We start from the raw sequence: 23726 nt of genomic DNA, 5'->3' as shown, positions 1-23726 counted from the left end.
TCTTGGTTATGAACGCCATCAACGTCCCTGTGCCACAGGAACCAAGAAGTGGTCAAATCACTTTGCTGTCTGATTTGGAGTCCCTTTCTTTTTCGATGTTTGTGATGGTGCTGTCGGATGGCATCTTGTAGCTGATAAGGTGTTGACGTTGAAGAGGTACCATCAACAGTATCATTCGATGTCATGGATGTGCCATATGTTGAAGTTGGATAAGACTGTACATACTGGTTCTGGCCACGTGCTGTGCAGGAAGAGTGATCCTGTTGAGAACCATTGAAGCTTGTCGAATTGGAAACAGAATTGCTGGTCGCATAAATACCTGGTGATGGTGTGGAACTAGAGCCTTGTATCTGATAGGAATATGCCGTCTGGCCAGGCTGGGGTGCAGCAAATCCTGGGCTGTAACTAAGGCATTCAGTCTGTAGTGCAGATTGTGCTTGCGGTAGTCCTTCTTCGGTCTTGATTCCATTAGTGGGCAATCCGTAGTGCTGGCCTGTTTGAGAATATGCTGCATAGACTGCTGGCTGCTGCATGCCTGAATACTGGGATTGTCCAGCATGAGCTGTCATTGGCTGCACTGCTGGTGTGGAAAAAATGTGTGGATATAGCTGTGGTGAATATTACTCGGGTTCGACACTACTGCTAATCCTACTATAGCTACCCAGACTGACTAACCAGTTGCTGCAATCCACGTGGTGGGAGTGATATTGAATCAACCCTGTGTTTCTACTCACTGACTGTCTCCACTGGAAAGAGGCAGATCAGGTGTGTGGTGTCACCACACACACCAGATAGTGCCCCAGGAGCCTCTTCATAATGGACATCGGAATTTTAAGTCCCTTAAGAAACCTCTAAATCTCATTGAATGAATTCAAACCAAAGTACTACAAAGAGCAAATGTTCTTGTGAGGAAGAGAGTTCAAACAAGACACAAAACTGGAGAGATGAAATTGAATTGACTTACGTCTGATGTGGTCAGTGAGAGACCAGAACAAATTTTCCATGGATCTGGTGAATCCCTTTGAATGCCTTTCCTCCTAAGGGTCATCAAATCAGCTTTGATCAATTGTACAGTCCTGACAAAGTCCGTTCAATTTAGCACTTAACATAAACACATGGTTGCAAATTTAACCAGCTAACTCCATAGCTGCTGGCCAATGGATGCTTCCCATGCAGGCCACATGCATTGTGCAACTGGAGTTGCACACGCAGTGCGTCCCCTGCATGTGCCCAGAGGTTGGAAGGGCAGATTGTGGTGTCACAGAGTTCAATGGGCTGAAGCGACGCACAAATATAAGTCTGCAAGCGGTGTCACCGCTTAAAGAACAAACATTAGGGGCAGCACGGTAGCACAGTGTTTAGCACAGTTGCTTCACAACTCCAGGGCCCCAGGTGCGATCCCCCGCTGGGTCACTGTCTGTGTGGAGTCTGCACGTTCTCCCAGTGTCTGCTTGGGTCCTCCGGGTGCTCCGGTTTCCTCCCGCAGTCCAAAGATGTGCAGGTTAGGTGGATTGGCCATGATAAATTGCCCTTAGTAATTGCTTATGATATTAGCAAAGAAGATGAGTTCTGTTCTGGAGTTATTCAATGGACCAACTCTATAAGTTGGCAGCTAAGGTGTTTTTGATTTACCTGCATTCAGATAACATTGGTGAAGCACTGTGCTGAGTGCTGTTGGAGTCTGAAGGTTTCTGCTGATTACTGAAAGACTGCCTTTGCATAAGTGTGGGGGGAGTAGTTGCGATGCCACTTGCTCAGGCAACATAAAAACAGGACAGGCAGAGGATGGAACAGAAAGGGGAACACCTGTAAGTAGGAATGAGCAGGGTGGCTCTCCTTAGGAGGCCCTACCCTTACAGTGTCTTCTGGGAGCACTGGTCCTACGATAGGTTAAGCCAGGAGTTGTGCCTCAGGATGCTTTGCTTAACTTAAGAGGTGTTGATGGGGTTCACAAAGACCAGAAGTCTCAAACCAGGGTGTAAATGGGCCTCCTAGTGGCTGTGAGAATCACCATCCCTTTTTTATTCTTTGCAATCAGTTTCTTCCAAGCAGGAGATGACAAAATTAGCAACGTGTCTCAATTTGCCATCTAATCAAGCATTCTGAAGGAGACCGAGGCACTACAGGAGGAGAGGGGATGTCATGCTCGTCTCTCTGAGGAAGGATGTCCCAGTGCAGAGGACATGTGGCTCACCCGGTTAGTGGGTTTCCAAGCGTAGAATCCCTACAGTGCAGAAGGAGGCCACTCGGCCCATCGGGTCTGCACCGACCCTCCGAAAAAGCACCCTAACTGAGCCCACACCCCTGCCCTATCCTTGTAACCAGATAATCCCACTTAACCTTTGGACTCCAAGGGGCAAATGATCATGGCCAACCCACTGAACCTGTTTATATTTGGACTATAGAAGGAAACCAGAGCACCTGAAGGAATCCACGCTGTGCAAACTGCACACAGCCACCTGTGGTTGGAATGTGCACATCTGCACAGATGTGTTCTGCAGATGATTCATATTAATTGGGAGCAAAACCATAAACATAAGAGCTACCACTCTGTTAACGTGCAGCTGGGTGAGAGCACGCCAATAACTTAATTTAGTGAATGTCCACTAGCCTGGAAGCTGCCATCATGCTTCTGCTCTTCATCAGCCATCTTCCGGCCTCCAAGACAGACAACAGATGGTTGTTCAGAGACAACGGGCGCAGTCTAATGGGAGAAGTACTAAGTGCAGTAGCGTGTATGACCTGCCGGGTGCTTCCCACTGGTTGACCCAGCGAAACCACGACCGGTATCTAACGTCAATTAAGGCCAGTCATGATTCCCAATGGGCTTCACGGTGGCAATGGCTGCCCTGCCAACTAATTTGCCTGGACCGCGTCCGGCAGCTCCCCGCTAACGAGGGGGAACAGCACATAAATTGTTCCTGCCAAGAATGGCATAGACAGCATGCAGCCATACTACCATGCAGACCTGTGCCACATTTCAAAGATGCTGACCTGGCCAGATTTTGGATGTTGTGGAGTCAAGACGGGGTCCCCTGTTCCCCCGCGGTGGTTGGAGTGTCAGCCACAGGTCAGCCAGTGCCGCTTGGGAGGCAGTGGCAATGGCCATCAGTTTGGGTACTCTTACAAGGAGGACCTCGTCCAGTTTCGTAAGAAACTCAAAGGTTTCCACCGGGTAGGACAGGTGAGTTGGCATGGGTCCCCTGGCAATGGTCCTGCGGGCAACTCCCAGACCCCTCCCCAAACAGTCAGCAGCTGGCACTGCACCCCACAAGCACAATACCATGTCCATGCCCCAGCACACCCTAGCACCCACCAGCACAACCCACCCATGCCCAGCAGCGGTGCCCATAGCTCCTTGCCACCTGATGCATGAAGCATACGGCTCACAATGCCCTCTCTGGGTCCTCACCCCCTATGAGGAAGGGGCCCTGGAGATCATGGGGGTGACCGAGGACAGAGCCGTCGCCGACAACGAGGTTGGCCTGCACTGGAGAGGTGAGGATCCAGCGCCCCCCAACCCAGGTGACCTGCCGCAAAAGAATTGTTCATGTCAGACATAATGATCCTTTCCTCTCACTGACCATTCTCTCGCAGGATCGCCATCCGATCTGCTGGCCCATCCGAGGCAGCCCCCCAAAACCCCCCTCCTGCCTTCCAAGAGAACACCTCGGAGGAGAGCTCCGGGAATGCCACCATGAATGCGTCATGGCCGTTATCCCCACTCTCCATCAGCACAGAGGCACACACCTCGGTGGACAACATTAGTGGTCAGGCTTCTGGGGCACAATCTGGTGAGCACCACACAGCTGCTGATGCACATCAGGTGGAGGCAGGAATGCCCAGACAAGACAACAGTCAGAGGTCTGCTGGATCCCAAGACCTAGCTGGGTCCCAGTTAGATGCCGAACCTCTGGACAAGTGGACAAGGTTATCCCGAAGCAGATACAGATGCTAGGGTGCAGCTGTGAGATTGAAGAAGGGATGTCAGTGACAGTCGAGCGGCTCCATAGCCGAATGGAGGAGTCCCAAAGTCTACGGGTGCACGAGATGGCACCGGCAATGCGTGGCACAGAGGCCAACACTGCTAGGGTGGCGACCGCAGTGAAAAGCCTGCAGCACGACGTCAACATCATGAGTGGTGGTGTCCATGGCATTGCTCAGTCAGTGACAGCCAGGGCTGGTGGACATGTCCCAGATTCATGCGGACCTTGCCGAGACACTGAGCAACGTGTCCCAGACACAGGAGGACATTGCCAAGGCACTCCAGAGTGTGGCCCAGTCAAAGATGAGCATCGCCATGGAGCCGCCCACAGGTCCCGAAAGACGTGCGGTTAGGTAATTTGGACATTCTGAATTCTCCCTCTGTGTACCCGAACAGGCACCGGAATGTGGCGTCTAGTTGCTTTTCACAGTAACTCCATTACAATGTTAATGTAAGCTTTCTTGTGACACTATTAAAGATTATTATTATTATTAATACTGGGGGAGGGAGTGGATTACTAAAATAATTTGGGGAGGGATTAGATTAGTAACATAAACTGGGGTATGAAGATCAGTGGCAACTAGAACTCAAAAAGGGAAAACGTACCCACATGTACTGGGAGGAATGTTCCCTGTAAGCTGTGCAGCCACGTACCTGAAAGACCCGCACGGGCCACCTCGACAGAGTAAGGAATAATGATTTTGACTAACAGGATTTATAGGTAATTAATAATAAATCTGTCAACATGATCTTACCAATAAACATCCCACAGGTGGGGGAGTAGGAGGTACAATGGCAATATTACTGAAAAAGAAAACATAGTCAGCGTTTTGAGTTCTCTGTAACAATACTTGAAAATGGCTTAATTGGCATATCACGGAAAAAATACCATATTTCCAATAGGATTCACACCCCTCAGTCACTCATTACTGATACCAAGCATTGTTGGAAGGTTTGGAGCCAACTCTGACATTTATGAATGTAGTACATGTCTGTCTCAATGTGATACGTACTGAACTACATCCGTTTCCAGCCTGTGTTAGAAATTCTTGGTGCAAAGTGTCGCACATCAATTGAAAGTTTTACCAAAGGAGAGGAATGTTTTTAAAATGATAGACTGTTTGCTTCAAATATGTAGAAATTGGGTGAAATCTCCCAGCAAAACAGATATAAAAACAAACGTTTTTTTACTCAGAAATTATAATTCAGTGGCATTAGAGTGTAATGCTTAACATCCTTTCGCTCACTCACCTGTGTTTTTGCTTTGTTAAATCCCCCCTGAAGATTCCCTGCTCACTTTTGTCAACCCCTAGCTCAAACAGGAAGTGACATTAAAAAGAGAGAGAGAGAACAAAGATGCTCCAGATACGAGACAAACCAGGATATTAGCCAATCAAGTGAAAACAGAATACAACGCAAAAGATCAACCAATGAACAATATCAAAATATCGCTGCTTGGTGATACTAGCCCAGTATCACCTTTTCAAGGATAATTAGGCGTGGGCAATAAATGCCATCCACACCAATGTTGCTCTCAAGAACACATTTTTACAAATTACCGGATCTCAAAACGGAACATTAAAATAACTTTTCTTTTTGGCTATGCTTCGGTGTGGGATGGGTGAACAACCAAACAGGAAGCTGCTACAACTTCACAAGTTGTGCCTATCCATTCCTTAACTTTGAGGCCTATCTTATTCAGCACTTATTAGTGTGTTACTATTATATTTGAGTCAGCAGAGTAGAAATTTGTTTTTGAAATTGCATAAAATGGGTGGTATTGCATTAACTGCTTGATATTCGGTTCCATTGACATTTTTTTTACCCTGGTGACCTTCTGCAGTGATTCAAGAGTGATGGAAGTTTATGTAGTTTATATGGATTCCAGCAAAGCCTTTGACAAGGTCCCACAGGGGAGACTTATAAAGAAGGAAAATTACATGGAATGCAGGGTAATTTGATGAGGTGGATTCAAAATTGGTTTAGCTAGGGGAGGCAGATGGCTGCTTTAGTGACTGGAAGTCAGTGTCCAGTAGTGTACCACAGGGATCTGTGCTGGGTCCCCTATAATCCGTCATTTATATAAACGACATAGATGACTATATGGCGTTAGGATCAGTAAGTTTATTGACGACATAGATTGGCTGGGTGGTTAACAGTGAGGTTGAGTGTCTTGGGTTACAGGAAGATATAGAAAAAGGGATGTTCAAACGAGCGGATAAGTGGCAGATGTAATCTAATCCTAAAAAGTGATAGGTGATAAAGTTTGGAAGTAATAATTTAACAAGGAAGTATTCAGTGAAAGGCACGACACTGGGAAGTTCTGAGGAACAAAGGGACCTTGGCGTGTTTGTTCATAGATCTCTGAAGGCAGGTTAATAGGGTGGTGAAAAAAGCATATGTTACACTTGCCTTTATCAATTGAGGCATAGATTACAAAAGCAGGGCGGTCATGTTGGAGCTGTATAGAACTTTGGTGAGGCCACAGCATCGCTGGTTAGGCCAGCATTTATTGCCAATCTCTAGTTACCCTTCAGAAGGTGGTGGTGAGTTGCCTTCTTGAACTGCTGCAGTTCTTGAGGTGTAGGTACACCCAGTGTGCTGTTAGGGAGGGAGTTCCAGTATGTTACCCCAGCGACAGTGAAGGAACGGCGATATATTTCCAATTCAGGGTAGTGAGTGACTTAGAGAGGAACCTCCAGTGTTGGGGTTCCCAGGTATCTGCCGCTCTTGCCCTTCTAGGTGGTAGTGGTCCTGGGTTTGGAAACTGCTGTCAGAGGAACCTTGGCGAGTTACTGCAGTGCATCTTGGAGATAGTACACATGGCTGCCACTGTTCGTTGGTGTTGGAGGGTTTAAATGTTTGTGGAAGGGGGAGCAATCAAGCAGGCTGTTTTGTCCTGGATGGTGTCGAGCTTGACTTGTGCCTTGTAGATGGTGGACAGGCTTTGCGGGGGGGTCAGGAGGTGAGTTACTCGCCGTAGGATTCCTAGCGTTTTACCTGTCCTGGTAACCACAGTATTAATATGGTTAGTCCAATTCAGTTTCTGATCAATGGTAACCCCCAGGATGTTGATTGTGGGGGATTCAGTGATGGTAATGCCATTGAATGTCAAGGGGCGATGGTTGGATCCTCTCTTGCAAGAGATGGTCATTGCCTGGCACTTTTGTGGCACAAATGTAACTGGAGTACTGTGTGCAATTCTGGTCGCCACATTATAGGAAGGATGTGATTGCACTGGAGGAGGTGCAGAGGAGATTCACCAGGATGTTACCTGGTGAACATTTAAGTTATGAAAAGAGGTTGGATAGGCTTGGGTTGTTTTCGCTGGAGCAGAGAGGACTGAGGGGCGACCTGATTGAGATGTATAAGATTATAAGGGGCATGGACAGGGTGGATCGGGAGCAGCTGTTCCTCTTAGTTGAAGAGACAGTCATGAGGGGACACAGATGTAAGATGAGGGGCAGGAGGTTGAGGGGGATTTGAGGGAAAACATTTTTACCCAGTGGGTGGCGACAGTCTGGAATGCACTGCCGGGGAGGGTGGTAGAGGTGGGTTGCCTCACATCCATTTAAAAATACCTGGATGAGTACTTGGCACGTCATAACATTCAATGCCATGGGCCAAGTTCTGGCAAATGGGATTAGGTAGACAGGTCAGGTGTTTTTCATGTGACAGTGAAGACTTGATGAGCGAAAGGGCCTCTTCTGCACTGCATTAATTTGCAGATTTGAAATTTTTTAATAATAAAAAGTTATGAATTGGAGACATTAACATTTCAAATACCTCACACAACACAGCATTGGTGATTTTTACCTAATCCTAAATCATTAAAGAAAGAAAGAATTTGAACTTATATAGCACCTTTCATGACCTCAGGACGTTCCAAAGTGCTTCACAGCCAATTAAGTAATTTTGAAATGTGTTCATTTGTAAAGAAGGAAAATGAAATTATTTATATACAGTAAGGTCTCACAAACACCAATGAGGTAATGACTAGTCCATATGACTTAATTATGTTGGTGAACAATAAAGGTAGGATAAATTTTGGTCAAGTTCTAGAATCATAGAATGGTTTACATCACGGAAGGAGGCTATTTGGCCTGTCATGGCTGTGCTGGCCCACTAAAGAAGCAATTCATTTAGTACCTTTTCCCTGTAGCCTAGCAATGAGCCAGACACGGACCTTAAAAGGGACCACAGTTTTGGTGAAGGAGTTATAAATAATAAGCTAATAATCAGCTTCCCATTTCATTCCAATTCCTCTTCGCCAGCCATACCCTGAACAGTTATGAATCAATGGAAGAGATTCCATTTATCAAGTTCCAATAACGTTGGATCACAGCACTAGGGACCCGGGTTCAATTCCGACCTTGTGTGACTACTTAAAAATTCATTTACAGGAAATGGTTGTCGCTGGTTAGGCCAGCATTTATTGCCTAGCTCTAGTTTCCCTTCAGAAGGTGGTAGCGGGTTGCCTTCTTGAACCGCTGCAGTTCTTGAGGTATAGGTATACCCACTGTGCTGTTAGTGAGGGAGTTCCAGGATGTTGCCCCAGCAACAGTGAAGGAACGGCGATATATTTCCAAGTCAGGGTGGTGAGTGACTTGGACGGGAACCTCCAGGTAATGGAGTTCCTAGATATCTACCGCTCTTATCCTTCTAGATGGTAGTGGTCGTGGGTTTGGAAGGTGCTGCCTACGGAACCTTGGTGAGTTACTGCAGTGCTTTTTGTAGATGGTACACACGGCTGCCACTGTTCGTCGGTGGTTAAAGGTTTGTATGTTTGTGGAAGGGGGAGCAATCAAGTGGACTACTTTGTCCTGGATAATGTTGAGCTTCTAGAGTGTTATTGGAGCTGTTCCTGTCCAGGCAAATGGAGAGTATTCCATTACACTCCTGACTTGTGCCTTGTGGATGGTGGACAGGCTTTGGGGGGGTCAGGAGGTGAGTTACTCACTGTAGGATTCCTACCCTTTGACCTGCCCTGGTAGCCACAGTATTAATATGACTAGTCCAGTTCAGTTTCTGATCAATGATAAACCCCCAGGATGTTGATTGTGGGGGATTTAGCAATGGTAATGCCATTGAATGTCATGGGGCGATGATTAGATCCTCTCTTGTAGGAGATGGTCATTGCCCGCCACTTGTGTGGCACAAATACCACTTGTCAGCCCAAGCCTGGATATTGTCCAGGTCTTGCTGCATTTGGACATGGACTGCTTCATTACCTGAGGAGTCATGAGTGTCTGTGAGCAGGTTATTGCTGAGTAAGTGCCGCTTGATGGCACTGTTAATGACTTCTTCCACTCTGCTGATGATGGAGAGTAGACGGTCTGTGTGGAGTTTGCACGATCTCCCCGTGTCTGTGCGAGTTTCCTCTGTGTGCCCCTGTTTCCTCCCACAGTCCAAAAATGTGTGGATTGGCCATACTAAATTGCCCCTTAGTGTTCAAAAGGTTAGGTGAGGTTACGGATATGGGTGGGGCGTGGGCCTTGGTAGACTGTTCTTTCGGAGATCCAATGGGCCAAAAGGTCTCCTTCTGCATTGTATGGGTTCTATGATTAACATTGCAAATTTAAGAGAAGACACTTGAGTGCATGAAATTCAAGATTTGATTTTTTTTCCTGTTCAATTAGCTGTTTAGTAAATGAGGGAAAATTGTCTTGCAACACATTTCAAAGGTGAATTAAAAGAAAATAAATGATGAATTTATTTTAATGGTGAGTTTAAATTATTTTACAAAGCCTTGGTCATTTTTAGCTCCTTTTTCCCTATGAACATTTCACAGTCTCAGTACCACTCACCAGCATATGGCACCAGGGGAAGGTTTTTCACTACCAAAGTGGGATAGCTCAAGTCGATAATTTTCTGATTCAACAGATTCCACCTTGGTAAAGTTTATTGAGTTTTCTGCAGGAGGAGTTGGGGATGGTAGCTCTTCAGGATAGAACCAAGCTTCCCGATCAAGGAGGCAGATCCACGGGGATGGGTAAGTGCCAAAGTGAGCTGGTTAGAAGGCCAACTCAGTTCTCTGAGACTTTGTCCCAGTTGTTTCAGATGCTGTTTGACCCTCTGGCCCTCAAACCTCAGCCACTCCTCATGACCCCTTATCCGCTTCATGCCACCTCCACAGCCACTCACCCAGCATCCACCATGGAAAGACCTCAGGAAACATGTTGCTGAGAGATGGGGAAAAAAAACACCTAACTATCTAATACACACTTGAGAATGAAAAATCTCCCATTCATAAGACCCATTCAAACCTTTTACATTTCAAGTTGTTAATCTCTTATAAAAACAAACTTCTGAAATTCAGATATCAATGGTAACTTTCATTACCTCTTTAAACTGCCAATCAGACTTTGAATTCAGAACTCCCTGATGTAATCATTGTAGTTTTTGGAACTCAGCCAAGCAGCCATAATGACAATAATAACCCTTGGGGAATAGTCAACAAAGGACTCTATTGAAACTGAAATAACAAATATTATTATTTATTTTTCTAACCTGCAACAGATGACCTGTCCATCAAACTATCAGTGATAGTTGCAGTCTCTTTTTTTAAGTTTAATAAGCGGGAGAACTAAAATAATTCATATCATTGCAGTCATATAGATCTTATCCTTCCTTCATGAGTGCTATGTCTACTCCATCAATATGTGACTCCCACACTGCAGGTTAAGGTCCTTGCAACCGACAACATGGGTTAAAGAACAAAGAACAGTACAGGAACAGGCCCTTCAGTCCTCTACGCCTGTGCTGATCATGATGTCCGTCTAAACTAAAATCTTCTGCACTTTCTGGGTCCTATCCTATTCATGTATTCATCAAGATGCCTCTTAAACATCACTACCATAACTGCTTCCACCACGTCTCCCGGCTGTGAGTTCCAGACACTCACCACTCTCTTCTGTGTAAAAAAAAGCCTGCCTTGCACATCTCCTCTAAACTTTCCCCCTTACACCTTAAACCGATGTCCCATAGTAATTGACTTTTCCACTCTGGGAAAAATCATCTGACTACCCACTCTGTCCTTGTCACTGATAATTTTGAAAACCTTTATCAGGTCGCCCCTCAACCTTCGTCATTCCAATGAAAGCAGTCTAAGTTTATCCAACCTCTCCTCATAGTTGATATCCTCCAGACCAGGCAACATTCAGGTAAACCTCTTCTATACCCTCCCCAAAGCATCCACATTCTTCTCATAGCGAAGCGACCAGAATTGTATGCAATATTCCAAATTTGGCCTAATTAAGGTTCTATACAGCTGCAGCATGACTTGCCAATTTTTATACTCAATACCCCGACCAATGAAGGCAAGCATGCCGTACGCCTTCTGACTGCCTTATCCACCTGCGTTGCCACTTTCAGTGATCTGTGGACTCGTATGCCCAGATCTCTCTATCTGTCAACTCCTAATTGTTCTACAATTTACTGTGTAATTCCCACCTGTATTAGACCTTCCAAAATGCATTACATCACATTTGTCAGGATTAAACTCCATCTGCCATTTCTCCGCTCAAGTCTGCAACCAATCAATATCCTGTTGTATTCTCTGGCAATCCTCTTCACTATCCGCGACTCCACCAATCTTTGTGTCGTCTGCAAACTTACTAATCAGACCAGCTACATTTTCCCCCCAAATCATTTATGTATACTAACAAACAACAAAGGTCCCAATACAGATCCCTGCAGAACATCACTAGTCACACCCTTCCATTCAGAAAAACATCCATCCACTGTTACTCTCTGCCTTCTATAACCGAGCCAGTTCTGTATCCATCTTGCCAGCTCACCTCTGATCCCGTGTGACTTCACCTTTTGTACCAGCCTGCCATGAGGGAGCTGGTCAAAGGCTTTACTGAAGTCCATGTAGACAACATCCACTGCTCTACCTTCATCAATCATCTTTGTCACTTCTTCAAAGAAGTTGATCAAGTTAGTGAGATATGGCCTCCCCTTCACAAAACCATGTTGCCTATTGTTAATAAGAACAGAGGTACAGAAGAACTAGGAGCAGGAGCAGGCCATCTGGCCCCTTGAGCCTGCTCCACCATTCAATGAGATCAGGGCTGATCTTTTTTGGACTCAGCTCCACTTTCCGGCCCGAACACCATACCCCTTAATCCCTTTATTCTTCAAAAAACTATCTATTTGTCTTAAAACATTTAATGAAGGAGCCTCAACTGCTTCACTGGGCAAGGAATTCCATAGATTCACAACCCTTTGGGCGAAGAAGTTCCTCCTAAGCTCAGTCCTAAATCTACTTCCCCTTATTTTGAGGCTGTGCCCCCTAGTTCTGCTTTCACCCGCCAGTGGAAACAACCTGCCCGCATCTATTCTATCTATTCCCTTCATAATTTTATATGTTTCTATAAGATACCCCCGCATCCTTCTAAATTCCAACGAGTACAGTTCCAGTCTACTCAACCTCTCCTCGTAATCCAACCCCTTCAGCTCTGGGATTGACCGAGTGAATCTCCTCTGCACACCCTCCAGCACCAGTACGTCCTTTCTCAGGTAAGGAGACCAATACTGAACACAATACTCCAGGTGTGGCCTCACTAACACTTTATACAATTGCAGCATAACCTCCCTAGTCTTAAACTCCATCCCTCTAGCAATGAAGGACAAAATTCCATTTGCCTTCTTAATCACCTGTTGCACCTGTAAACCAACTTCTTGCGACTCATGCATTAGCACACACAGGTCTCTCTGCACAGGGGTATGTTTTAATATTTTATCATTTAAATAATAATCCCTTTTGCTATTATTCCTACCAAAATGGATAACCTCACATTTGTCAACATTGTATTCCATCTGCCAGACTTAACCTATCCAAATCCCTCTGTAGACTTCCAGTATCCTCTGCACTTTTTGCTTTACCACTCATCTTAGTGTCATCTGCAAACTTGGACACATTGCACTTGGTCCCCAACTCCAAATCATCTATGTAAATTGTGAACAGTTGTGGGCCCAACACTGAACCCTGAGGGACACCACTAGCTACTGATTGCCAACCAGAGAAACACCCATTAATCCCCACTGTTTGCTTTCTATTAATTAACCAATCCTCTATCCATGCTACTACTTTACCCTTAATGCCATGCATCTTTATCTTATGCCGCAATCCATTTATAAGTTCCATCTATAAAGCTAGTAAATCCTGTCCCTAAGAATCTTTTTCAATAATTTCCCTATCACTGACATAATGATTGGCTTGCTGGCCAATCATTTCCTGGATTATACTTTCTACTTGTCTTAAACAACATTGACTATTCTCCAGTCCTCTGGGACCTCACCTGTAGCCAATGAGCACAGAGATTTCTGTAATGGCCTCAGCAATTTCCTCCCTTGCCTCCATCAGTATTATGGGTAGATCCCATCAAGCCCTGGGGACATATCTACCTTAATCCTTTTTAAAACACCCAACACCTCCTCTTTTTTGATATGACCCAGACTATCTACACACACTTCCTTACACTCATCATCCACCATGTCCTTTTCTTTGTGAAGACTGATGCAAAGTGCTGATTTAGTACCTCTGGCTCCACACATAGATTCCCTCCGCTGTCCTTCATTGGGCCATCCCTTTCCAGGACTGAGTTCCCACTGCTTCTTTTGCCATTTATCACAAACCTGTACCTGCTGATTACCAATCCACTGATCAGTGGAAACAGTTTCTCACTATCTACTCTAACAAAAATATGTCATAATTTTAAACATCTTTATTAAATCTCACCATAATCAGATTTATTTACAGAATGTGACATTACAGATGTGTGTTTCCTCCCTCAGCAACACCACATGGACGGCACAGTAGCACAGTGGTTAGCACTGCTGATTCAGAGTGCCAGGGTCCCAGGTTCGATTCCCAGCTGGGTCACTGTCTGTGCGGAGTCTGCATGTTCTCCCCGTCTCTGCGTGGGTTTCCTCCGGGTGCTCCGGTTTCCTCCCACAAGTCCCGAAAGACGTGCTGGTTAGGTGAATTAGACATTCTGAACTCTCCCTCCGTGTACCAGAACAGGCGCCGGAGTGTGGCGACTAGGGGATTTTTACAGTAACTTCATTGCAGTGTGTAAGCCTACTTGTGAGAATAAAGATTATTATTATGTCCCAGAAGTTTTTCTTTATATGTACTCAAGGTGAGGATCGAGGAGGTTAACACAAATAGGGAGAGAGACGCCATGGAAAAATCTGAAGACAAGGATGACCATTTAAAATTGTTTGAACAAACGTCAATGTAGGTCAGCGAGCATGGGGGTGATGGGTAAATGGGAATTGATTAAGGTGAGTTAGCATACCAGCAGCAGAACGTTTGATGATCTTAAGTTTATGGAGGGGCAGCACGGTAACACAGTGGTTGGCACTGTTGCTTCACAGCATCAGGGTCCCAGGTTCGCTTCCTGACTTGGGTCACTGTCTGTGCGGAGTCTGCACGTTCTCCCCGTGTCTGTGTGGGTTTCCTCCTGGTGCTCCGGTTTCCTCCCACAAGTCCCAAAAGATGTGCTTGTTAGGTAATTTGGACATTCTGAATTCTCCCTCCGTGTACCCGAACAGGCGCCGGAGTGTGGTGACTAGCGGCTTTTCACAGTAACTTCATTGCAGTGTTAATGTAAGCCTACTTGCGCGAATAAAGATTATTATTAAAGATGAGTGATCTGACAGGATAGCGTTGGAACAGTCAAGTCCTGAGATACCAAAAGCATGGGTGAATGTTTAAGCAACTGAGACAGTGGTGGACTTGGAGGTGAAAGTAGACCCTTAACAAAGTCGCATAATACATCCTACATGGCTGTGACTATCCTGGTACTTCTCGACCTGTCTGCAATCTTGACACAGTTAACAATACTATGTTTCCCCAATGCCTCTCATTTGTCATTCAACTGCATGGGATTACACTAGCCTGGTTCCATTATTACCCATAATCATCTGCAGTAGCTGCTCTGTTACTTTTGATGTTCCCCAAGGATCACATCTTAGTCATGGCACAAGTATGTGGTCAGAAGATCATTTCAGCAGCAAATATAATATCAGGATTGGGAACAGTCTGGTTCAGTCTCAGGCTGCTGACCGGGAGAGGAATGGAGTCAGTGGTTAGGCAAGGGAGTTTGTGACGGGGCCCAAAGGTAATTTTGGTTCTAATATTCCATTGGAAGAAATTTCTTCTCAGCCTGCACTGGATGTCAGATGAGCAATCTCACAGTTTAGAGATAGTTGAGAGATTGAGAGAGGTGGTGGTGAGGTAAAGCAGGGAGCTGGCAGCATATCGAACATGTGTTTGAATGATGTCACTGATGTCTCATGGAATGAAATATAGGATGCGCCAAGATCTCTCTTCTGCAGGCTTCCCTGTCAGGGGTCACTTTTCTGAGGGGGTTCTGTGGGGGGGGTCTCTTTATTTAGAGGTCTCTGTGGGGGAGTCTTCTTATCTGGGGGTTCTCTGTGGGGAGTCGCTGGGGGCCTGCAATCCCCTAGGAGACCCCCACAGGTTCCAATCTGTCTGGTCCCCATTTGTGGAGACCAGTGCTGAACAGCGCTTGTCCATGGTGAAGGGATGAATCCCAAAGCCTCAGGTACATCTAGAATCTGCACATTAGAGTGAGACTAGCTGTCTGACACTAATATGCAGATTTGCCAATAAGTGATCTGCCCACAATGGGTGGGATCTCGCGAGGTGTTGCAAGCTGGGTAGATCCCGGGAGCAGGGTCTCCCGGATTTTATAGGCCACGTTGCACAGCAGCGAGCTGCTTTTCAGGTGCAGCATGGCCATTGGATCGCGCCCATAGTCTCCCAAACAGACAATTTCGCCCATGATTTCTCCTTAGAAATCCATGCTGGTTTTTCCTGATTGTTATGTGACAGACAATACAGCCCTGCTGGTGTAGCGTCATGTGGTGTGTAGGAACATCAGCAGAGCTTTGCGCGAGCTTTCAGTTCTCCACCTTAGATTGTGTGAGCAGAACCTCTTAATAAAACCTCATCATGTTTGACAGAATCCAGAGTGTGTGCCCTCCATACTTTTTATCTTTGTGGTAACTAATAGATCTAACACTAATCAATCCACGTTTTTCCATGTAACTACTAATTCTATCCCAGATGATTGTTTCTAGAAGCTTGGCCACTCCTGATGTTAATGTGACTGTGAAGGGTGGCATCCACCTCCTTAGCAAAGACAGATGCAAAGTATTGATTTAATACCTCAGCCATGCCCCCTGCCTCTAAATTCTGTTTCAGGCCCTTAATCGGATTCACTCCTCCCTTTATCACCGTTTTACTATTTAGATGCCTATAGAAGACTTTGAGATTCCCCTTTATGTTAGCCAACAGTCTTTTCTCATAATCCCTCTCCAGTTCTCTAATGTTCTTTTTCACCTTCCCGTTGAACCTTCTAAATCCTCATAGATATATGGACAAGAATTATTTAAATGTCATCTCTGTATAAGGCATCACCTTACCTCAATGTTCGAAAGGTCTGCAAGAGCTTCTCACCTATTGTTTCATGTTTATCTGCACAACAATAAAAATAAGAGAGTAAAACAAAACAATACAATTAAAGGGGTGGCCTGCATTGAGAATGATTTAGTGATGAATGAACAGTTGTGACTGTCTTTTATTGACTTTCATTGAGAAAGTGCTCCACAGTTGGAGGTGCCATCGTTCAGATGAGGCATTAAACCAAAGCCCCACCTGCCCTCTCAGGTGGCATTATTCCAAAGAAGAGCAGGGAATTTATTCCTGGTGCTCACATCAATATTTATTCTTCAATCAACTTCTCCAAGACAGATTATGGGCAGTACGGTAGCATAGTATTTAGCACGGCTGCTTCACAGCTCGAGGGTCCCAGGTTCGATTCCCGGCTGGGTCACTGTCTGTGTGGAGTTTGCACGTTCTCTCAGTGTCTGTGTGGATTTCCTCTGGGTGCTCCGGTTTCCTCCCACAGTCCAAAGATGTGCGCGTTAGGTGGATTGGCCATGCTAAATTGCCCTTAGTGTCCAAAAAATGTTAAGTGGGAGTTACTGGGTTACGGAGAGAGGATAGATGCGTGGGCTTCAGTAGGGTGCTCTTTGTAAGGCCCGTGCAGACTCGATGGGCCGAATAGCCTCCTTCTGCACTGTAAATTCTATGAAATTCTATGAAAAGAATGCGGTTTTCCATTCCTGACCTAGATATACACCGACTGTTCTTTAGAGGGGATTTTAACTGTGCTTTGGATCCTAAACTGACCAATCTAGCTTTAGATTGTTTGCTCCCTCGGGGATGGTGAAGGTGCTTCTGGCCTTTGTGGAACATGTGGGGGCGGGGGGGCAGACCCATGGCAGCTTTTGCATCCAGGGATAAGGAGTTCTTGATCTTTTCCTATGTGCATAAAGCCTACTCCAGGATTGACTTCTTTTTAATGGGTGGGTCCCTCCTAACCTGGTGCGGAGAGCAGAATATCCTGCAATTGCTACCTTGGACCATGCTCCACACTTTGTGGACTTGACCTTGGAAACAGATTCTAGTCAGCGTCCACCATGGAGACTGGACATAGCAATACTGGCAGACAGGGGGTTCCATGAGCACATGTCCAGGACCATTGAGGATTACAATAGATTAAATACAAACAACTCTGTCTCTCCTTCCACACGGTGGGAAACCCTTATTAAACCGGTTGTAAGGGGGGGCAATCTCCTTTAAAGCATATTTAATTAGGACGATGAGGACGGAGTGGCAACGGCTGGTGGATGCGCTCCTTGAGACGGATTGTCAATATTCGTCTGACCCTAACCCAGAGGTGTTTGCCAATAGAAAGAAGCTGCAAGCCCAGTTTGATTTGTTGTCCACTGGGAAGGCGATGAGCCAACTCTGGCACTCAAGGGAGGTCCTTTATGAGTATGGAGAGAAGGCCAACTGTCCTCCAGCTCACCAGCTGAGACGGCAGGCGGCTTCCAGAGAGATTATGCAAATCAAAGGCTCGGGCGACAGTATGGTTTCCACCCCAAATTAAGTCAATGTGGTTTTTGAATCCCTTTCCAGGCATCTCTATAGGTCAGAGCCCCCAGAGAATAAGTCAGTCATGTTCGCGTTTAGAGATGGATTGTCCTTTCCGATGGTGGAGATGATGGGGCAGAAGGAGTTGGGGACCCCGTTGAGCCTGGAGGAAGTTCTGAAGGGCATTAGATCGATGCAGTCGGGTAAGTCCCCTGGTCCTGACGGGTTTCCTGTCAAATTTTACAAGTAGTTTGTGAACCAGTTAACGCAATTTAGCATGGCCAATCCACTTAACCTGCACTTTTTTGGACTGTGGGATGAAATTGCAGCACCCGGAAAAACCCATGCAGACACGGGGGGATAGTGCAAACTCCACACAGTTATCTGATGTGTTATGTACTCTGGGATAACACAGGCTGCAACTGGATGCAGCTTTAACCAAAAGATACTCCAGACCTTGAAGTTAGTTCAATCTGATTTATTGAACCAGTAGCACAGTTAGCACAGTTCTCTATGAGTTCGACTCTCTGCTAACCTAAATGTGGTTACTCTGTCTGACTGAACCAGACTAGCTCTTAGCCACGTTCTGGAGGTGTGATGCTGTACATACACCCTGACTCACTCTGTAGATGTTCGTCAGTGGAAAGAGACGGAGTGTGAGTGCTTCGTGCCTTTTATAGTGAGAAACCACCCCTGAGTGTCCTGCCTTCTCATTGGTCATGTCCTGTTCTCTGTGTTTATTAGCTGCCTGTCTGTGCCTGTCTGTATATCATTATCTGCATGTCTGCATATCATGACACCTCCCCTTTTTAAAAAATGTTTTGTTGGTACATGGGAACGTACTTACATGTGGTGGCATACATTAACATATTTACAAGCAGTGGCATATGTGAACGTATTTACATGTGAAGACAGCTGTCTAATGTGAGAAAACAGAACATAGCAAACAAAACAAAAGTTCATAAGTCCAGTCTCTGGGGCTTGCGTCTGATCCTTGTCGACCGCCGGAGAGGGGGTGGTGGGCACAACGGCGCCTTGACAGGTGGGATGGAAGCCTGACTGGTTGCCTCGCAGTTCAAGGTATCAGGAGGTGACAAAACAACAGACGGAAACGGAGAAGAAAGCGGTTGCGGGCAGGCAACTTTGCGCAGTGCCCGTCTGTTTTGTCGCACAACAGAACCATCAGCCATACGTACAACATACAAGCGGGGCGCAGCCTGTCGAACAACGACAGCTGGAGCAGACCAGCCACCATCCGGTATCTTGATCCTGACAGTGTCTGCCGGGGATAACACGGGCAAATCGATGGCATGAGCATCGTAGCCCTGCTTTTGCTGGTTTCGGCGCTGCTGCACCTTCTGCAGCAGCTGGAGGTGATCCAGGTTGGGCAAGTGTATGGCTGGAAGTGTCGTCCGCAGGTCCCTGTTCATCAGGAGTTGAGCCAGCGACATGCCAGTGGACAGTGGGGTCGCCCTGTACACAAGCATCGCGAGGTAGATGTCAGAAGCAGAATCCGCGGCCTTGCAGATGAGCTGTTTCACAATGTGCACCACACTCCTGGTACCATGATGTGTTATGTACTCTGGGCTAACACAGGCTGCAACTGGATGCAGCTTTAACCAAAAGATACTCCAGACCTTGAAGTTAGTTCAATCTGGTTTATTGAACCAGTAGCACAGTTAGCACAGTTCTCTATGAGTTCAGCTCTCTGCTAACCTGAGTGTGGTTACTCGGTCTGACTGAACCAGACTAGCTCTTAGCCATGTGCTGGAGGTGTGATACTGTACATACACCCTGACTCACTCTGTAGATGTTCATCAGTGGAAAGAGGAGGAATGTGAGTGCCTCGTGCCTTTTATAATGAGATACCACCCCTGAGTGTCCTGCCTGCTCATTGGTCATGTCCTGTTCTCTGTGTTTATTAGCTAACTGTCTGTGCATGTCTGCATATCATGACATCTCTCCCCTTTTTTAATGTTTTATTGGCACATAGGATCGTACTTACATGTGGTGGCCTATATTAACATATTTACAAGTGGTGGCAAATGTGAACATATTTACATGTAAGGACAGCTGTCCAATGTGAGAAAAAAGAACATAGCAAACAAAACAAATATTCATAAATCCAATCACTGGGGCTTGCGTCTGATCCTTGTCGATCACCGGAGAGGGGGTGGTGGGGATGACGGCGCCTTGACAGGCGGGATGGAAGCCTGACTGGTGGCCTCATAGTTCGAGGTATCAGGAGGTGGCAAAACAACGGACGGAAACGGAGAAGAAAGCGGTTGCGAGCAGGCAACTTTGCGCAGTGCTCGTCTGTTTCGTCGCACAACAGAACCATCAGCCATACGAACAACGACAGCTGGAGCAGGCCAGCCACCATCCGGTATCTTGATCTTGACAGTGTCTGCCGGGGATAACATGGCCAGATCGGTGGCATGAGCATCATAGTCCTGCTTTTGCTGGTTTCGGAGCTGCTGCACCTTCTGCAGCACCGGGAGGTGATCCAGGTTGGGCAGGTGTATGGCTGGAAGTGTTGTCCGCAGGTCCCTGTTCATCAGGAGTTGAGCCGGCGACATGCCAATGGAGAGTGGGGTCGCCCTGTACGCAAGCAGCACGAGGTAGATGTCAGAAGCAGAATCCGCGGCCTTGCAAATGAGCTGTTTCACAATGTGCACCCCTTTTTCAACCTTCCCATTGGACTGTGGATAATGTGGGCTGGAAGTGACATGTTTGAAATGGTATGACTTGGCAAACATAGACCACTCGTGGCTGTTGAAGCACGGGCCATTGTCACTCATGACGGTGAGTGGGGCTTCCGGTTGCGGCTATGCGGAGCTAAGTCGCACATTCAGCAGCTCCTGCTAAAAACAGACTTTTGGGCTCTTTTCAGGGCCCCCAACGGCATTTTTTCGACGTTTCCCGGTGTGGGAAGGAGATTGCAATAGTTCCCCGACAGTGTATGGCTCGGACCAGGAGCGGGGGTACTAAAAAAGTGGTGGTGAACCCAAAGAAGGTGCGAGGGAAGAAGAGCAAAATGGCGGCGGGCGGGGACCAGGCAGCGTGGAAGCAGTGGGCACAGGAGCAGCAGGAGGTTATCCAGTGTTGCTTCAGGGAGATTAAAGTGGACCTGCTAGAGCCGATGAAGGCTTCTATAGACAAGCTGCTGAAGACCCAGACGGCCCAGGGGGTGGCGATCCGCGAGGTCCGACAAAAGGTCTCCGACAACGAGGGCGTGATCTTAGGCCTTGCGGTAAAAGGTGGAGGCGCACGAGGCGCTCCACAAGAAATGGCAGGAGCGGTTCGAGGAGATGGAGAATCGGTCGAGGCGGAAGAATTTGCGGATTCTGGGCCTCCCGAAGGGGTCTGACGTGGGGGCCTATGTGGTCACCATGCTAAACTCACTGATGGGAGCGGGGTCCTTCCAGGGGCCCCTGGAGCTGGAAGGGTCCCATAGAGTGATGGCGAGGAGGCCCAAGGCTAACGAGCCGCCGCGGGCAGTGCTGGTGCGGCTTCGTCGGTTCGCTGATCGGGAGCGCGTGCTCAGGTGGGCCAAGAAGGAAAGGAGCAGCAGGTGGGAGAACGTGGAGATTCGAATATATCAGGACTGGAGTGCGGAGGTGGCGAAGAAGAGGGCCGGGTACAATCGGGCAAAGGCAGTGCTGCACAGGAAGGGGGTGAAGTTTGGCATGTTGCAGCCGGCGCGACGGTGGGTCACCTACAAGGGCCGGCACCATTATTCTGAGTCTCCAGAGGAGGCGTGGGCCTTTATTCAGGCCGAGAAACTGGACACAAACTGAGGGTCGGGATGGGTATTCAGGGATTGTTGTTGGGGTGTTACACTTTGAGGGGGGGTTCTTTGCTCTTATTTCTGTTTGGTTCAATGAGGGTGGCTAAGGTGGGTTGGGCACTGTTTTGGTTGGGTCTGTCGGGTGGGCTCTTTGGGGGCAAGTAAATGGAGTAGGCGTGGATGGCCGGTCGGGGGGATGGGGCCCCGCGGGGGAGGGCGAGGCCCGAGTCAGGGGTGAGGGGACTGGGCCTGTGGGGGGAGCGGTGACAGGGGTGGCGGGGGCCGGGCAGGTGGAAAGCGTGGGCTTTTTCCCGCGCTGAAGGCTGGAGGGGGCGGGGCCAGGGCGGGGAAGCGAGTGTTGTTTCCTGCGCTTGGGATGGAAGGGGGAGGCCGAGAGCCTGTGGATGGGTAATGGAGGAGGAGGATATGTCCCACAATGGGAGGAATCGAAGGAGAGGCGGGAGTAGCCGGGGTCAGCAGGAGTCAGCTGACTTGCGGGAGTGCAATCGGGGGAGTAAAGCAGCGAGGAGAGATCCTAGCTGGGCGGGGGAAGGGGGGGGGGGGGTGGGGGGGGGGGGGGACCGGGTTGCTGCTGCTCTGGTCAAGGGGGAGCTGGAGCGAGTAGAGGGGGTTGGGACGGGGGTCTGCCGCCGTGGGGAACGGGCCAGGCGTGGGGTGCGGACGAGTAGCTGGCCAAGGGGGGTTATGGCTAGTCGGCGGGGGAGGGGGGCGGGTGGCCCCCCGATCCGGCTGATAACCTGGAATGTAAGGGGACTGAACGGGCCGGTTAAGCGGGCCCGGGTGTTCGCGCATCTGAAGGGGCTGAAGGCGGATGTGGTCATGCTCCAGGAGACACACCTGAAGGTGGCAGACCAGGTAAGATTGAGGAAAAGGTGGGTAGGTCAGGTGTTTCACTCAGGGTTGGATGCCAAAAATCGGGGGGGTGGCGATCTTGGTGGGAAAGAGGGTGTCGTTCGAGGCGTCGAGCATTGTGACAGACAATGGCGGCAGGTACGTAATGGTAAGCTGCAAGGGGTGAGGGTGGTACTGGTCAATGTGTATGCCCCGAACTGGGACGGTGCGGGTTTTATGCGGCGCATGTTCGGTCGGATCCCGGACTTGGAAGTGGGGGGCCCGATAATGCGGGGGGACTTCAACACGGTGTTGGATCCGGCACTGGATCGCTCCAGGTCTAGGGCGGGTAGGAAGCCGGCGGCGGCTAAGGTGCTGAGGGGGTTTATGGACCAGATGGGAGGGGTGGACCCTTGGAGATTTGCAAGGCCGGGGGCTAGGGAATTTTCATTCTTCTTGCATGTCCATAAGGCTTATTCTTGGATCGACTTCTTTATTATGAGTAGGGCGCTTGGAGGTGGGGCTGTTGGCGGACGAGGAGGTGAGTGAGCGGGTCCGAGGAAGCATAGAGAAATACCTGGAGGCCAACGATAACGAGAAGGTCCGAGTGGGGATGGTATGGGAGGTGCTGAAGGCGGTGGTTAGGGGAGAGCTGATCTCCAGTTGTGCCCACAAGGAGAGGAGAGAGCAGAGGGAGAGGGAGAGGCTGGTGGGGGAGATGGTGAGGGTAGACAGGAGGTATGTGGAGGTGCCGGAGGAGGGACTGCTGAGGAAGAGACGGAGCCTCCAGGCCGAATTCGACCTGTTGACCACCAGGAAGGTGGAGGTGCAGTGGAGGAAGGTCCAGGCGGCGATTTAGGAGTATGGGGGAAAGGCAAGCCGGATGCTGGCGCATCAGCTTCGGAAGCGGGACGCAGCTAGGGAGATCGGGGGAGTTAAGGATAGGGGAGGGAGTGTGGTACAGAGTGGGGTTGACATCAATGGGGTCTTCAGGGACTTTTATGAGGAATTGTATCGGTCCGAGCCCCCACGGGGGGAGGGAGGGATGGGCCGCTTTCTGGACCAAGTGAGGTTTCCGAAGGTGGAGGAGGGACTGGTAGTGGGATTGGGGGCCCCGATTG

At 48.1% G+C, this 23726-nt stretch overlaps 1 protein-coding gene across 3 annotated transcripts in view; it reads right to left on the bottom strand.

The window, feature by feature from the left end:
- Positions 1-23726, bottom strand: part of sytl3 (synaptotagmin-like 3) — a 161854-nt gene that overhangs the window by 68817 nt on the left and 69311 nt on the right. For all 3 annotated transcript variants that reach the window (XM_072507509.1, XM_072507512.1, XM_072507515.1), the window contains exons 5-7: positions 16448-16499; positions 4741-4789; positions 965-1037 (exon numbers count right to left, since the gene is read on the bottom strand). In XM_072507509.1, coding sequence (XP_072363610.1) covers positions 965-1037; positions 4741-4789; positions 16448-16499 — 174 coding nt within the window. The remainder of the gene's footprint in view (positions 1-964; positions 1038-4740; positions 4790-16447; positions 16500-23726) is intronic.

This window comes from Scyliorhinus torazame, chromosome 1 (genome assembly GCF_047496885.1).
Source record: "Scyliorhinus torazame isolate Kashiwa2021f chromosome 1, sScyTor2.1, whole genome shotgun sequence".
Classification (NCBI taxonomy): domain Eukaryota; kingdom Metazoa; phylum Chordata; class Chondrichthyes; order Carcharhiniformes; family Scyliorhinidae; genus Scyliorhinus; species Scyliorhinus torazame.
This window is presented reverse-complemented; position numbering and strand designations above follow the sequence as displayed.